Here is a 15,015-nt window from a genome sequence, read left to right on the forward strand (position 1 = left end):
TTGAAGCACTTCAGCATCTTCCGGATATAGTCGAATTGGGAGAGTCAGAGAGTCTTAGTCATCCGATTTCACTCGATCCTCATGCCGAGTATGTGTCAGGTCCGAGTTCCTTCATCACGAACTTGTCTGAAGGCTCCGCTTCAGTTTTCCAATATCTACTTGATTGCTTCCTACAATCAGCATGTCGTCGACATATAGGATCAGGTAGATCCTAGACTCGTTGGGTAGTTGCCGAACATACATACATGGGTCGAAGTCAGTTCTACGGTATCCAAGTTGCCTGATGTAGGAATCAAACTTCTGGTACCACATCCTCGGTGCTTGTTTCAAGCCATATAGGCTTTTCTTTAGTCGACATACGAGGTGACTCTCATCCCCCGTCGTCGAGAAGCCTGCCGGTTGAGACATATATATGTCTTCTTCCAAATCTCCATGTAGAAATGTCGTCTTTACATCCAGCTGCTCTAGCTCTAGGTCTTCTGTCATCACAACTCCTAGTAAGAGTTGGAGGGTGGTCATCTTGACTACTGGTGAGAATATCTCGTCGTAGTCGACCCCGTATTCTTGTTTGAATCCCTTTGCAACGAGCCGAGCTTTGTACTTGGGTTTGTCTGAGTCGGATACATATTTGTATCGAAAACCCATTTTCAGGTTAGTGGCTTCCTTCCAGCTGGCAATTCAACCAGTTTCATCAATGAGTTTGTGGCATTCCTCCTATAAGAGATAATGCATTACCAATTCACATGTGGATACACACCACAATAGGACAATGTAGCTAAGCAAAAGAATCGCCAACATTGTAGAAGTTGCCAATGGCATGGTCAACAAGAAGAAGTTGCACTCATACTAAATGAAAGTGTTTTGTACAACCATCTATATCATTAAGTACATACTACCTAATCATCATAGATTCCATTGGTCTCAAAGAGAGTGGTATAGATTACCTCTCCTTCATCAAGCAAATGAGCATATGTTGAACTTGAGGTGTTGATACTAGGGTGTTACCATGCTTGTCTATCCTACTCCCCTTTTATGAAAAGCTAATAATTTGGCGTTGAAACTTCTTTGCATTTTAAGTGTTCTAGCTTTTGTCCATGTCCTATTTGGAGACAAAACGCCATTATCCTAGTATTAATTTTTCTACATATTCAATTTCTCTTCTCATGCTAGGTACATATTACAATAGAAAGAATGATACAACAAGAAGCTCTAGTTCATGTGCTCTTAAGGCAACATAACATATACAACTCAATGACTAATTGTGAAGAACTAACCTTATAACATGTCTCAAGTCCTTGTAATAAATCAAATTGGTAACCCTAATGACTAACCTATCGATAACATTTACTTAAACACTATCTTTGTTGACCAAAATTAAAAGGATCATTTGCATTTGTTCAAACCAACAACGATACCTATATGTTAATCATATGGAGAAGCTTTTGTATCACCAAAGCGCTAAAACATTTATTTCTTGAGTACTTATTTGTTTGGTTCTATGCCAATGTTGTTAAATACACAATAAACCCTCTTTCCTACTCCATGGTGACATATCTATGTTCAATTGATACTAATAGTAAGGTATTTGAAGGTTTCTAGTTTCTCAAATGGTTCATTTTTTGTTTGCAATGCACAATTTATACGTATAGAGAGTCTTCACAAGCATAACCTTAACTTGGGAGCTTTTTGACCCCCAACTTACTAGGTTTGACCATTTATTGAATGTTTGAGGGTGAGGGAGACCACTAGCCCATGGCAAGGACTGAGTTTTATTTTACTCAACTCTTGTGTCTTCAATGATATATTGTAAAGAGAGTGCAAATGCTGAAATAAAATAGCTAGAAAAGGTTGTAAAAATAGACCCCAACCCATTAACTTAATGAGAGACTTAGAGAGAATCGTAGAGAGATCAGACTTGAATGTGTGGTCGGATCTTTATAAAATCATTAATGATGATTAATTAGATTATATTAGCTAGCCATGTTTATGATTAGTAACCCATAAAAAGACGGTGCATGCATACAAGTTAAGAAAATGCCTCATATTTCACATTGCATGAAGGATTTTCATGTTCATGCTAATGTTAAAATTTAGGATTCAAGGCATATTATTGTGGTCATTATTGAGTCTAGTTTTGAGATATAGGGCATTCTGTGGACATGGTTGTGGGATTTAGAGCTATTATGGTTTTGGAGGAATATCAGGTTAAGAGTGCACGAAAGGTTATCACATAGAACTAACTGGAGGAAACCAAGCATTTGTGGTGATATTACTTTTTGATCGTTCAATGCTGTTTTTCCTATCATTACAAAGCAGAATTCACCATGTGCTGGATTTTCACCAAGTGCTAGAAATGTTATCAAGGGAAATAAAAGACCGTCGTGCAATATATTTGTGTTCAAAATGTGTGATATATCCATGTGCATAAAAACTTCATGATATATTGGAGGCAGCAAGAATAGAGTGGCCATGTACCATAACACAATGCACATAGATGATCCCATCAATACTGTGTATAGAGATGGGAAAACATGCGAAATGGTGACTAAATAACATCACCAAAAAACTTTTCTTTATCTTTTAAAAATCAGTTGTGCATTTAGTTCTTGAAAGCCAAAAAAATAGAACATAAGATTTGCACGGACGCACAAATCAGCTGGTAGTAAGAGAATGGGTAGTGCTAGCCTATTGTGGCTGTCGAACTGAAAATGTTGCACATACACATACATACATACATACATGCATACATAGAGAAGTTGGGAGTTTAAACCTAACCTAATCTGGCTTTGTGACCGAAAAATCATACACGGATTGTCTTACAAACTGACCTCGCACCCTTGGCCGTTGTTCTGCCAACCGCTTGCGGCTTTGGTACCGAACCTACAGATAACAAAATGACAGACCAAATCAACAATAGGTTTTTTGTATTTTACCAACTAACAATAGGTATCTTTGGAAGCCTTTAAGCTACTCCCAAATCTCAAAGCATGACTTAATATTTGCCAAAGATCACCTAGCCATTTGGGTAGTTTTATTCTACTAATCGAAGGGCCTTCTCTCTAGTCGGAACATAAAATGTGTATATTACCTTCTTCTCAAAACATCTCTCTTTCCGCTTTTGGCGAAACTTGGTCAAGGCAGCCTCTCTTGTGGCTGATCGGTTCGGATCAAGACAAGACTGAGGACCTGGTGCAGCAGATATGAGACACTTCTCTATCCCTTCGTCACTCCGATTGTTAGCTTGAATAATCATATGCTCTCCACAATCCAGAGGTGGCAATATAATAGTGCTTTGGCCATTACTATGGCCGTTACCCCCATTGTTACTTCCTGTGGCACTTCCATTGTTGTCATTGTTGCTGCTACCACTGTGCCCATTGTTTCCATTGTTTTCGTTGCTACTACCACTTTGCCCATTGTTTCCATTGTTGTTATTACTGCTACCACTTCGGCCATTGTTAGGACCCGGGACACTACTAGATGGTCCAGATTTAGGTGCACCTGATCCTGCATTTGTAACAGTCTGGCTTTCGATCTGCAACATTTCAGACCTCTGCTGGGGTGTGTACTTATGATGGTAATGAAAATGATGTTGAACATGGTGGTGATGGTGATGCTTATGATGATGGGTATGGTAATGAATTTGTTGAGATCTTTCATGAGGATTTCCTTGGTCAAATGCTATATTATAGTCACCATCGCCCTCTACTCTTTCTATATCGGGCATGTGAACCATCGGTATCACCTGGTTCTTTGCATTGTCATGAAACTTTCCGGGAGACAAAGGTGCTTTATCTGTTTCTGATACATGTTGCGCAGGTGATGATTCGTTGTCACCTTTACAGGATGTAGTAATATCACCATCTTTCATTGAGGGGAGCATACTGTTATTATCTTCATTGTTACATAAATGTGATCCATGGGAGAGGTAAGGCGGTGGCGGAGTAGAAAATTCTGATCCTTCCGTAGGCATAATTCTCTGCATTTGAGTTGATGCAGCAACAGAGGATTGGAAAGCCTGGGTTCCATGTCCAGAACCAGACTGAGGGACTCCATCTGATGACTTAATTGCATGGCATCCTGAGCTATTATTGTACCTAAGATCCAATGTTTTTGTTTAGCATTGTCGAGACCAAAGTTATTCAGAGAAACAGTTCAGAGTGATTTTGAACCTACTGCGCAGAAATACAAAAACTACCTTGAGAATGCAGATGAGCATGAATGTCGCAAGCCAGGGATTCGTCCTTCCCTATCTCTCTTTTCTTCAATGTTGATGGAGCTTGGATGGTTAAACATAAGCTCCATTGTAGACGGCGAGCTCGAATCTGATACAAATTTCTCCTTGGAACTTGGAGAGTTACTTGCGTGGTTTTCCAGCAGCACATCAACATCAGCACTCTCTCCCTGTTGCTCTTCACCATTGCCATTGCTTTTACGAGCGAGATCCATGGCCTTAATTGAACCATCTTGTGTGCTTCCAGCATCATCCTCCAATGGCATTGCTTTATCACAGCCTATAGCAGCAACTCTCCCAGTGGTTCCTCGTTCTTCATCACAAGAGAAATTAGGCTCCGTTTTAACCAGCATCAATGATGATTTATCAAGAACATTACCCGAAGCATGATCCAATGTATCTTCACGCAATACACATAAGAGAACAATCAGACACATGGTAAACTGAGAAAGCACCATAAGCATGAAAGATTCAAAACATGATTTTACCTCGACCAATCCTTTCCAACTGTGATGAGCATCCTTTCTCATATTGTACCATGCCAGATGTAGGCTGGAGAAATGCTCCAAATGTCGTGTGTTGAGAGCTTTCGACTTCAACGGCTCGTTTGGTCCATGAACCCTGAAGCTATGAAATTTCCCCATAAACCTTTTGTGAATAAATGCAGCCTTCTCTGAACAATAACTAGAATAATTAAGACATGCAACTAACCTGAGTTCCACTCCCATTATCACTTCCACCTCTCCGATTTATTTCACTGCTGGTGTTGTCATTATCAGTGCTTCCATTAGAATTATCATCATTGGCAATGGGACGATGATGACTAGTTTTCTGAGTTCGGCTGCCACTGCCACAATCACTACCACTGGACTGCATACAAACAAACATATCTCCCACAAACATTAACACCGTTATATTCCCATCATTAATGAGAACAGGTCAAGAAGTTCTTGGTAATCTTTCAGTAACTTATACAATTAAAGGGAGAAAGTCCAGAATAGAAAGCTAAAAGAGAAATTCCATCAGGAAAATGCAAAGATACACATGCATAAATATGAGATAGAGAGGACACGAATGAACATTCAGTAAGCAAATATAACATTCTGTTCTGTCAAAGTTCTAGTAAACATCGATAATTTCTTAATTGGAGTTATCAAATTTGTTTACCGATAACTGAGGTGGCAAAAAGAACTTACACTGCGACATCTTCTCCACACATGTTGCCACAAGTTCTTTAGCTCATTCTTTCTGACAGGTTTAACCAAGAAGTCTACGGCTCCCTTGGATAAACACTTAAAAACAATTCCCATGGAATCATGTGAAGACATCACTGGAGTGCAGACAAAAGGAAAAAAGAAGAAACAGCCAGTGTTATATTATAACAAAAGAATGAACAAAAGAACTTTTCTAATGAGTGACAACTGACAAAGAGATAACAAAGTAAAAACTTACTGACAACAGGGATATGTTTAAGAGTTTCTCGAGCCATTATCCTTGAGAGGAGACCGATGCCAGAGAGGCCCGGCATTACAACCTCTGTTAAGACTATGTCAAATTGGCATGTTTGCGCCACCAATAGACCCCATGCTAACAAACCAGAAGCCGCCGATGTCACTGCAAATGCGCGCAAGAATTAGTAACTAATTTGTATGCAGATATAACATTGCATTAATTCTTACTACACAATACTTCACTGTATGTACTTCTTGCTACACCATGCCATTGTGCATGATATGTAAATACTTCTTTCTATTCCTAATTCATTAGTGTTAAGATCATGTTATAATCAAAACCTAAACCATAAATAAATCTTGCGAAAAAACCGTAGTATTAATGACTCGAGAACTTTTTAAATTATTCCTGAAAAGAACAATTCACTATGCTACTCATGCATTGACTACTTAGAAGGGAAACTCGATGACATCAAGCGTACTTGATATATTCAATCCAGAAAGAGAAATTCAATGGCATCAAGTACTTGTTAGATTCTTTGCAACGAGAGAAATTGTATGGCAATCTGAGAGAGAATTTTCTTCTCAAATAGGGGTGCATTCTATAATGTCAGTCCATCAAGTAGTTGTTGTGAGGACCGACTATAACAATCACCTAAAAACATAGAGACAGAGCGATCTCATAGAAAGGTTGGTTATTAGATAGCAAATTCTTAAAACGTGTCAAAAACAATCACTTAGAAGGAGAAATTGCTAGTGCAAAAGAACAAAGAAAATAGTAGGGTAAGGGAACGAAGTAACTGACCTTCGTAACTACAATTCCGCAAGAGAGCAGTGACAACGTGTCGGGTCGAATCGTCGTCCTCTACTAGCAAAACCCGGAGTTGGTATTGTGGAAGGAAACGCTCCCATCGTATCGCGGGAAGGGTGCGAGCCGTTGCAGCATTAACTTGCCTCTTTTGCTGGTTTTGGAGAAACCACGCTTGTCGAGAAACTACCTCTTGCAATGAACGACCCCTATTTGATCTCTCCATAGCCCCTTCAGCCAGGGAACAGGCCCGATTCGATTTCTCCATCACCCCTTCTGCCAACAAGCAGCCCCGATTTGATACCATTTCATCTAACCTACCCGGCAAGGCAAAACCACCCATGTCTTCCTGCCCATCTATATAAATCCGACCGCCCTGAGAAGCCACCTTTTGCAGCGATTGGGTCAGGTTCGAGTCCTCTATGGCCCCTTCCACGAGAACCATCTGATCTAATCTAGATGCAGGGTCAGCAGTGGCAAAACAACCTGGTTTGATGGAGTCATTCCCATCATCATCTCCTCCATTTACACAATCCCTGCTTCTCGGGTCCTCATTTTTCTCATGTCCCTTACCCTTACCAACGCATATGTGATTCTCACGGTTAATTTCTTCCTTATTGGGAACCCTAACCCTGAACCGGCCGGAAATTTGCGGCTTCTGTTCTGAATCTTCATCTGCTAGTGCGGTGGCCGAGCGAGTCTTAGGACCTGCGGGGGGCGGTGAAGGAGATGCAGGGGATGGAGAAGCCCGTGTTTTCATCAGAAGAAGAAGAAGAAGAAGAAGAAGAAGAGAAGGAAGTGCGAGGAGTTAGCTGTTTTGGGAGTGTCGCAGAGATGAGGAAGAAGCCATGAAAGCTACGAAGAAGAAGAAGAAGAAAAAGAAGAAGAAGACAGAGCAGAGACAGAAACTTTCCTCTCTATCTTCTTCGTGGCGAGAAGGGGGGAAGGAAGGGATGACGTGGCCGCCACGTCGGAGAGGGAGGGGGAGGCTGATTGGCGGGGAGGCTGACGTGGCGCCAGCGTGGCAGATGAGATCTTCCAGGGAGGAGCCTCGGGGGGCGTGGCCCAAATCCAAAGCCGCTCCCCCAGACCCTCCACGTCAGCAGATATTTTCTCTCTCTCTCTTCTCATATATTAATATGATTTATTATGAGTATTGTTTCGCATATTTACATATATGTCCCTTCCTTCCTTCCTTCCTTCGCTATAACATATTTACATATGTATCCTTTTTCCGTCCGTGTTTTTTTAATTGCACATGCAAAAGGAGCCTCTCTCTTCTCTTCTCTTTCTTCCTTTTTCTTCTTCTTTTGGTTCACACACTCAATGTTTATGCTCTCTTGCTCGTCTCTAATCTCCTTCGGCTCGCTTGCCATTAGAGATGGAATTTCTCTTCCTCTCTTTCTGGTTTGCTTACCCGGCCCTCGAGCCACCGCCACCGCCAATGCCTCGCCTCCTTCATTTGCTTGCTGTCACTACATATGCTTCTCTCTCTCTCTCTCTCTCTCTCTCTCTCTCATTTGCTTGCCTGGCCCTCGAGACTCTGTTCTCTGCTAATCAGTCGTCTCCATTGGAGTTGCTCCCCTCCCCCCCCTATTCACTTGACAATGCCAAAATTTTGTCTCATTGTCTTTTTTACCCCAATTGCTGACAATTTATACATCACATGAATTTGTTACTTTATCAATGTTTTATACTCCAAATCTCATAAATCAATTTTAAAAAGAAAAAGGGTTTTGTGAATTGAGATAAGGTACATAAATTTGAACCTTGGTGCAAATTGTAAACCCCCCCCCCCCCCCCCAAAATAAATAAATAAATAAATAAAATGCAATGTGGATGTCGTAGAGAAAATAGAAATAAATAAAATCATTTGTGCCAGAGAAAATATATGAGCCTTGTTATATATTGCTTTCTTGTGTTCATTGTTGAGGCTCAAGAGAATTAACATTGTAATTGGTTCAAACTTATAGTCAATATGGCACAAAAACATTGGTCGTGGAAAATGTTGTATTGAAATTAAAAAAATAATAGTTGCTTGCCCATGATTGGGTGTGGACAATTTCACACCCATAAAATAATAAGTTATTACATTCAGGAGCTATGCAACTAGGTATCTTCATCTTGTAAACATGTATATTGATTTTACCTTTTTCCTCTAGTTGGAGATGTGAATTACCAATATTAATACCTAGCCTATTCAACTTGGACATGTTACAAGGCACAAGTTATACATACTTGGAACATAGAGACAATATATAGTGGCTTGTTCCCTCTAGCGTCTCATACCAACAACCATATCACGTTAGTGTTATGCAACATGACCTCAGAGACAAAAAGTTCAAGGGCAATGATCACACAAGTTGTTTGCAAAATGATGGAAACAATACATGAGGGTTTCCTACAACTCAATTTACAACTTCATAACAAGGCACTAATGGAACTAGTTTTTTTTGGAAAAAAAAAACAAGGCACTAATTCTTGAAAGGACAAACGAAAGACAATCACCATCAATTGGCTATTTGGAGAAGCGGGATTACCATGATAAAGGTGTTGTACCAAGAGAGTGTATTAAAATACTCATTCTATATGAGGGGAACATGGAAAGCAAGGAATTTTAAGAGACGCCCATTGAGGAATTACATGACATTAACACGGCCAAGTAATGACACACACTAAGGGATAATACATCATTGATATATGGCCAAGGATGTTACTTAGAAGTTGTGGTGGTGTAATGTGAGAGGTACGATTAAGAATCTAAGTCAAGTCTATTACAATATTATTTGATTAAGCATTGGTGTAGGTTTACATTTACAGTCATTAAGAGAGTTTGTTAACATAAGTTAGATAGTTAGCAGTACACATGAAGGTGGATTGACACCCACTCTTTGCCCACTTTTCTAGCAAAAAGGGTGCATGTTTACTTGTTCTCGATAACAATCCAACCTAGAAAAGAACCGTTAATGAGAAAATCACTCTACATTTGGTGTTGCTATCGAGGATGAAGGCATTTATGCACTTTGTGTAAGTTACATTGTTGTAATGCTTTTGACAAATAGTGTGAAACCACCTTTGGATAGGAAATAAAATAACAATACAAATAAGCTAGACGTGCCAGGCAAGATTTGAACCTTGCACCTTCAAGGAATAACAATTGTATTTATGAATAAGGAAGCTACTATTGAGTCTTTTAGTTTTTATAGATACACTTTACATATTCAACAAAACCACGTGCACGAAAACCATAGTTTCAAGCCCATGGTTTTGTGCATAAAACAAAGCCAATGGTTTTGTTAAAGTAACCATAGTTATCCTCAAAGTAACCATGGTTTACATGGATTTGAGGTACTATATAAGACCCTAGTGTTGGGAATTAGGTCCCTTTCGGATGTGCCGAATTCAAGATAAAGGAAAATGCTACACCCGGTCGGAAACCAGATGAAGTCTGGATGAGTATCCGGAAAATGTAAATAGGTTTTGAGTCAAGCCTATTTAGGCTAGTTATGTAAATGGTTGTTGAGCGGACAAGCTCAACCGGATCCAGATCGGCTGAATAAGCCGGAGCCGAATTGGTATCTGGAACAGAGAACTGGATCAGTGTCCGGAACTAAGAGCCGGATTGGTGAGACGGATCGGATTGTAACCGGTAGGCCGTCAGAGGCCTACAATCCTAGCCTAGTACGTAGGCATATTCCTTGGAGTTAGGGTCAGTCGTTTGTATGAGAATTGAAGTATTTGTCAGTCCTTTTAAGGACTTGTATAAAAAGTGTTCAATAGGACATGTGTATGTACAGAGTGATATTTTGAATTTGAGTTTATGTTGTTCTACTCTCTCTCCATCTCTCTTGTGTACTCTCTGTGTGGTTTGAAGCTTCCATTAAACTTGTGTATATTTCTTGTTAACATCCAATGAAGTCGGTTAGGTCTTCAAGCTTCCACATGTAATTCTTTTCATGATATCAAAGTGTGAGGGTTGTGAATCCTCTACTGCTGACAAAAGGCCTAACTTCAGAAAAAGAGAACGGATCGAAGAAAGAATGGACAGAGGGATGGCAAGCTCACTTCTGACGGAGAAGCTCGACAAAAGAAATTATGCATCTTGGTCTTACAAGATGCACCAGTACCTGCTCAGACACGATTACTAGAGCTATGTCGATGGAGCGAATGAAGTGGCACCGAATACGACACAAGGACTTCCCGGCATGGGAGCAAGGAACGAGCAAAGTGTTGTATTACCTCGCGTCCTGTGTGCACAACTAGATGCTCGGCTACATCAGAGACGCAAAGTCGCTGAACGAGGCCTAGGAAAATCTCTGGAAAATTTTCGCCACAAGTACCACAGCTCGAAAGTTGCAGCTTTGGCAAGAGCTCAATAGTATCCGGCAACGGGACATGACGGTTACCGACTACACCACCAAGATCAAGGAGATTTGTGATGCGCTAGGGTTCATCAACATGACGGTGGACGAAGATGAGACAGTCCAGATCTGCCTCCATGATCTACCACAAACGTCGATTTGCACCCGGGAAAGCCACCGTCCTTCTTCGACCTTCAATTGATGCTGATGGTCGAAGAAAACCACACGAGTGGGTCGAGGACCACTCAATCAAACAACTTGATAGTGTACACGGAGGTGGGTCGGCATGCAATAGCAGCAGTTGCCAAGAGCAAAACCAGAGGAATAGAGATGGTGCCGACAACAGTTCCAGGCCCTCCAAAAGTAGGGGAGTCAAAACGGTGCTAGAAACCAGTAAGGGAAGGCCGACACAGAATGCTGGTATTGTGGCAAGAAAAGCCACTAGGAGAGCGAATGCTGGAAAAAGTGCGCCGATTCGGATAAATCCGGATCTGGCAAGACCGGACAAGGGAACCCGCAAAGTTCACACTACGTTGAAGGATCGGAAGGATCCAAGACCGGAAAGACTGAAAAAGGGCAGCTAGCCTTTGTGATGAAACACAAGGAGAATTCGATGAAGAAGACCACTCTCGGATCGGAGGCGGTGTGGTGCGTTGACTCCGGAGCGTCTAACCACATGATGAGCCACGGAGGGTGATTCTTGTTTTTGGAAAAGCCGGAGCAACCAGGAGTTGTCGAGATTGGAGACGACACTCCTCACCCGATCCTGCATGTTGGAGAAGTTCCCTTGAGTCATGTCCGACAAAAAGGAAACCTTATGAATGTGCTTCATGTCCCGACAATCACAAAGAACCTGGTGTTGGTCGGGCAGATCGTCGACTAGGGGATGTAGGTGTGGTTTACGCACCTTAGGTGCTTTATCGAGGAAGAGGAACAAGTCATCGCACAAGGGCGCCGGGTAGGGAGGATGTTCATCCTCGACACCAACGACGTTGGCACCGCTTTATTTGCAAAGGGTGAAAAGGTTGACTCGGATATCGACTTATGGCACAAGAGGATCAGCCACGTCAACTATCAGAGGCTTCAAGAGCTGCAATCAAAATAGGTTGTTTTTGGATTGCTCAAATTTCGTGGCCAGAAAGCCCAAAATTGTGAAGCATGCCAGTTCAGGAAGCAACACCGGCTTCATTCCCCACCGTAAGAAACCGGAGCCTTAACAAGCTCGACTTGATACATTTAGATGTTTGGGGATGGGCACAGAACGTTAGTCTTGGTGGGAGCCGATATTTCATCTCCTTCATCGATGACTACAGCCGACACATGTGGATCTATCTCATTGCGAAAAAAAGCGAAGTCTTCGACTGTTTCCAGAACCTACAAAGTCTTGTCGAACATGAAACTCTTTCTTTGACCTGCAATCGATGTTGATGGTCGAAGAAAACCACACGAGTGGGTCGAGGACCACTCAATCAGACAACTGGATACTGTACACGGAGGTGGGTCGGCATGCAATAGCAGCAGTTGCCAGGAGCAAAACCAGAGGAACAGAGATGGTGCCAACAGCAGTTCCAGGCCCTCCACAAGTAGGGGAGTCAAAACGGCGCTAGAAACCGGTAAGGGAAGGCCGACACAGAGTGTTGGTATTGTGGCAAGAAAGGCCACCGGGAGAGCGAGTGCTGGAAGAAGTGCGCCGATTCGGATAAATCCGGATCTGGCAAGACCGGACAAGGGAACCCTCAAAGTTCACACTACGTTGAAGGATCGGACAGATCCAAGACCGGAAAGACTGAAAAAGGGCAGCTAGCCTTTGTGATGAAACACAAGGAGAACTCGATGAAGAAGACCACTTTCGGATCGGAGGCGGTGTGATGCGTTGACTCCGGAGCGTCTAACCACATGACGAGCCACGGAGGGTGATTCTCGTTTTTGGAAAAGCCGGAGCAACCGGGAGTTGTCGAGACTAGAGATGACATTCCTCACCCGATCTTGCATGTTGGAGAAGTTCCCTTGAGTCATGTCCGACAAAAAGGAAACCTTATGAATGTGCTTCATGTCCCGACAATCACAAAGAACCTGTTGTCGGTCGGGCAGATCGTCGACTACGGGATGTAGGTGTGGTTTACACAGCTCAGGTGCTTCATCGAGGAAGAGGAACAAGTCATCGCGCAAGGGCGCCGAGTAGGGAGGATGTTCATCCTCGACACCAACGATGTTGGCACCACTTTATTTGCAAAGGGTGAAAAGGTTGACTCGGATATCGACTTATGGCACAAGAGGATCAGCCACGTCAACTATCAGAGGCTTCAAGAGCTGCAATCAAAACAGGTTGTTTTTGGATTGCTCAAATTTCGTGGCCAGAAAGCCCAAAATTGTGAAGCATGCCAGTTCAGGAAGCAACACCGGCTTCATTCCCCACCGTAAGAAACCGGAGCCTTAACAAGTTCGACTTGATACATTTAGATGTTTGGGGATGGGCACAGAACGTTAGTCTTGGTGGGAGCCGATATTTCATCTTCTTCATCGATGACTACAGCCGACACATGTGGATCTATCTCATTGAGAAAAAAAGTGAAGTCTTCGACTGTTTCCGGAACCTACAAAGTCTTGTCGAACAGGAAACTCTTTCTTTGACCTGCAATCGATGTTGATGGTCGAAGAAAACCACACGAGTGGGTCGAGGACCACTCAATCAGACAACTGGATACTGTACACGGAGGTGGGTCGGCATGCAATAGCAGCAGTTGCCAGGAGCAAAACCAGAGGAACAGAGATGGTGCCAACAACAGTTCCAGGCCCTCCACAAGTAGGGGAGTCAAAACGGCGCTAGAAACCGGTAAGGGAAGGCCGACACAGAATGTTGGTATTGTGGCAAGAAAGGCCACCGGGAGAGCGAGTGCTGGAAGAAGTGCGCCGATTCGGATAAATCCGGATCTGGCAAGACCGGACAAGGGAACCTGCAAAGTTCACACTACGCTGAAGGATCGGAAGGATCCAAGACCGGAAAGACTGAAAAAGGGCAGCTAGCCTTTGTGATGAAACACAAGTAGAACTCGATGAAGAAGACCACTTTCGGATCGGAGGCAGTGTGGTGCGTTGACTCCGGAGCGTCTAACCACATGACGAGCCACGGAGGGTGATTCTCGTTTTTGGAAAAGCCGAAGCAACCGGGAGTTGTCGAGACTGGAGATGACACTCCTCACCCGATCCTGCATGTTGGAGAAGTTCCCTTGAGTCATGTCTGACAAAAAGGAAACCTTATGAATGTTTGGGGACGGGCACAGAATGTTAGTCTTGGTGGGAGCCGATATTTCATCTTCTTCATCGATGACTACAGCCGACACATGTGGATCTATCTTATTGAGAAAAAAAGCGAAGTCTTCAACTGTTTCCGGAACCTACAAAGTCTTGTCGAACAGGAAACAGAGAGAAAGATCAAGTGCCAATGTTTGGATGGCGGAAAAGTATTATTTTCCGTCGAGTTCAACAGTTATTTGCAGCAGAAAGGAATTCAGATGGAATTCAGTTGCTGATACAGACCGGAACAAAACGGTTTGGCCAAAAGAAAGAATCGGTCTATCGTCGAGGCGCCACAGGCAATACTGGAAGAGAAGTGCATGCCCAAGTTTTACTGGATCGAAGCGGTAAGGATGACCGTTTACATCCAAAACCGGATTGGGGATAAGGTGTCAACACATGAGCTATAGTTCGGGCGGAAGCCGAATTTAAGGCACCTTAAGATATTGGGTAGCACTACTTATGTGCATGTACCGGATGAGAAGCAGAGGAAACTGGACCTAGAGTCGAAGAAGTGCATATTGGTACAAGTGCTACAACCCCCAAACAATGATAGTCCGAGTAAGCCGAGATGTTGAGTTTGACGAGTCGGCATCATGGTACACTCTACCAACTCTGACCACCGACTCCGACCCGATTCCGGAAGATGTGGCTAGTGAGTCCAAAATGATCCGGGAAGAAGAAGAAGAAGGATTCGATAATTTAGATGAGTGTCCGATCTCATTCCGGTTGACTGGGCCGAATGAACAAGATGAGGAGCCAGTTAGCAGCGAAGACTCGGTCATGCTCTCTCCGCGTAAGGAACCATGGAGACGGTTCACACGCAAAGAGAAGGGGAAGAAGTGTTACTCCTTAGGGCCGGACAAT

At 42.8% G+C, this 15,015-nt stretch overlaps 1 protein-coding gene and 1 long non-coding RNA gene across 4 annotated transcripts; one reads left to right on the plus strand and one right to left on the minus strand.

The window, feature by feature from the left end:
- Positions 1 to 2,535: 2,535 nt before the first annotated feature.
- Positions 2,536 to 7,372, minus strand: LOC147864322 (two-component response regulator-like PRR37). Of its 3 annotated transcripts, none has more exons than XM_087320067.1 (8): positions 6,491 to 7,372; positions 5,687 to 5,848; positions 5,431 to 5,564; positions 4,946 to 5,104; positions 4,729 to 4,861; positions 4,199 to 4,634; positions 3,089 to 4,097; positions 2,536 to 2,880 (listed from the first exon to the last, which is right to left on the minus strand). In XM_087320067.1, exons 1-8 carry the CDS (start codon positions 7,251 to 7,253, stop codon positions 2,776 to 2,778), a joined length of 2,901 nt encoding a protein of 966 aa, XP_087176193.1. In that variant the 5' UTR covers positions 7,254 to 7,372; the 3' UTR covers positions 2,536 to 2,775. The 3 variants fall into 3 exon arrangements, with proteins under 3 accessions (XP_087176193.1, XP_087176192.1, XP_087176194.1); XM_087320066.1 differs by having other exon boundaries at positions 4,723 to 4,861; positions 6,491 to 7,371; XM_087320068.1 differs by having other exon boundaries at positions 4,723 to 4,855; positions 6,491 to 7,368.
- LOC147864323 (uncharacterized) lies at positions 5,063 to 5,265 on the plus strand. Its single transcript, XR_015529837.1, has 2 exons — positions 5,063 to 5,198; positions 5,236 to 5,265. It is a non-coding gene; the product is annotated as an uncharacterized LOC147864323 (long non-coding RNA).
- Positions 7,373 to 15,015: the final 7,643 nt, after the last annotated feature.

The sequence above is a fragment of the Azolla caroliniana genome, unplaced genomic scaffold (genome assembly GCF_043228905.1).
Source record: "Azolla caroliniana isolate FFs.n. ecotype wild unplaced genomic scaffold, voAzoCaro1.0.p SCAF_5, whole genome shotgun sequence".
Taxonomy (NCBI): Eukaryota; Viridiplantae; Streptophyta; class Polypodiopsida; order Salviniales; family Salviniaceae; genus Azolla; species Azolla caroliniana.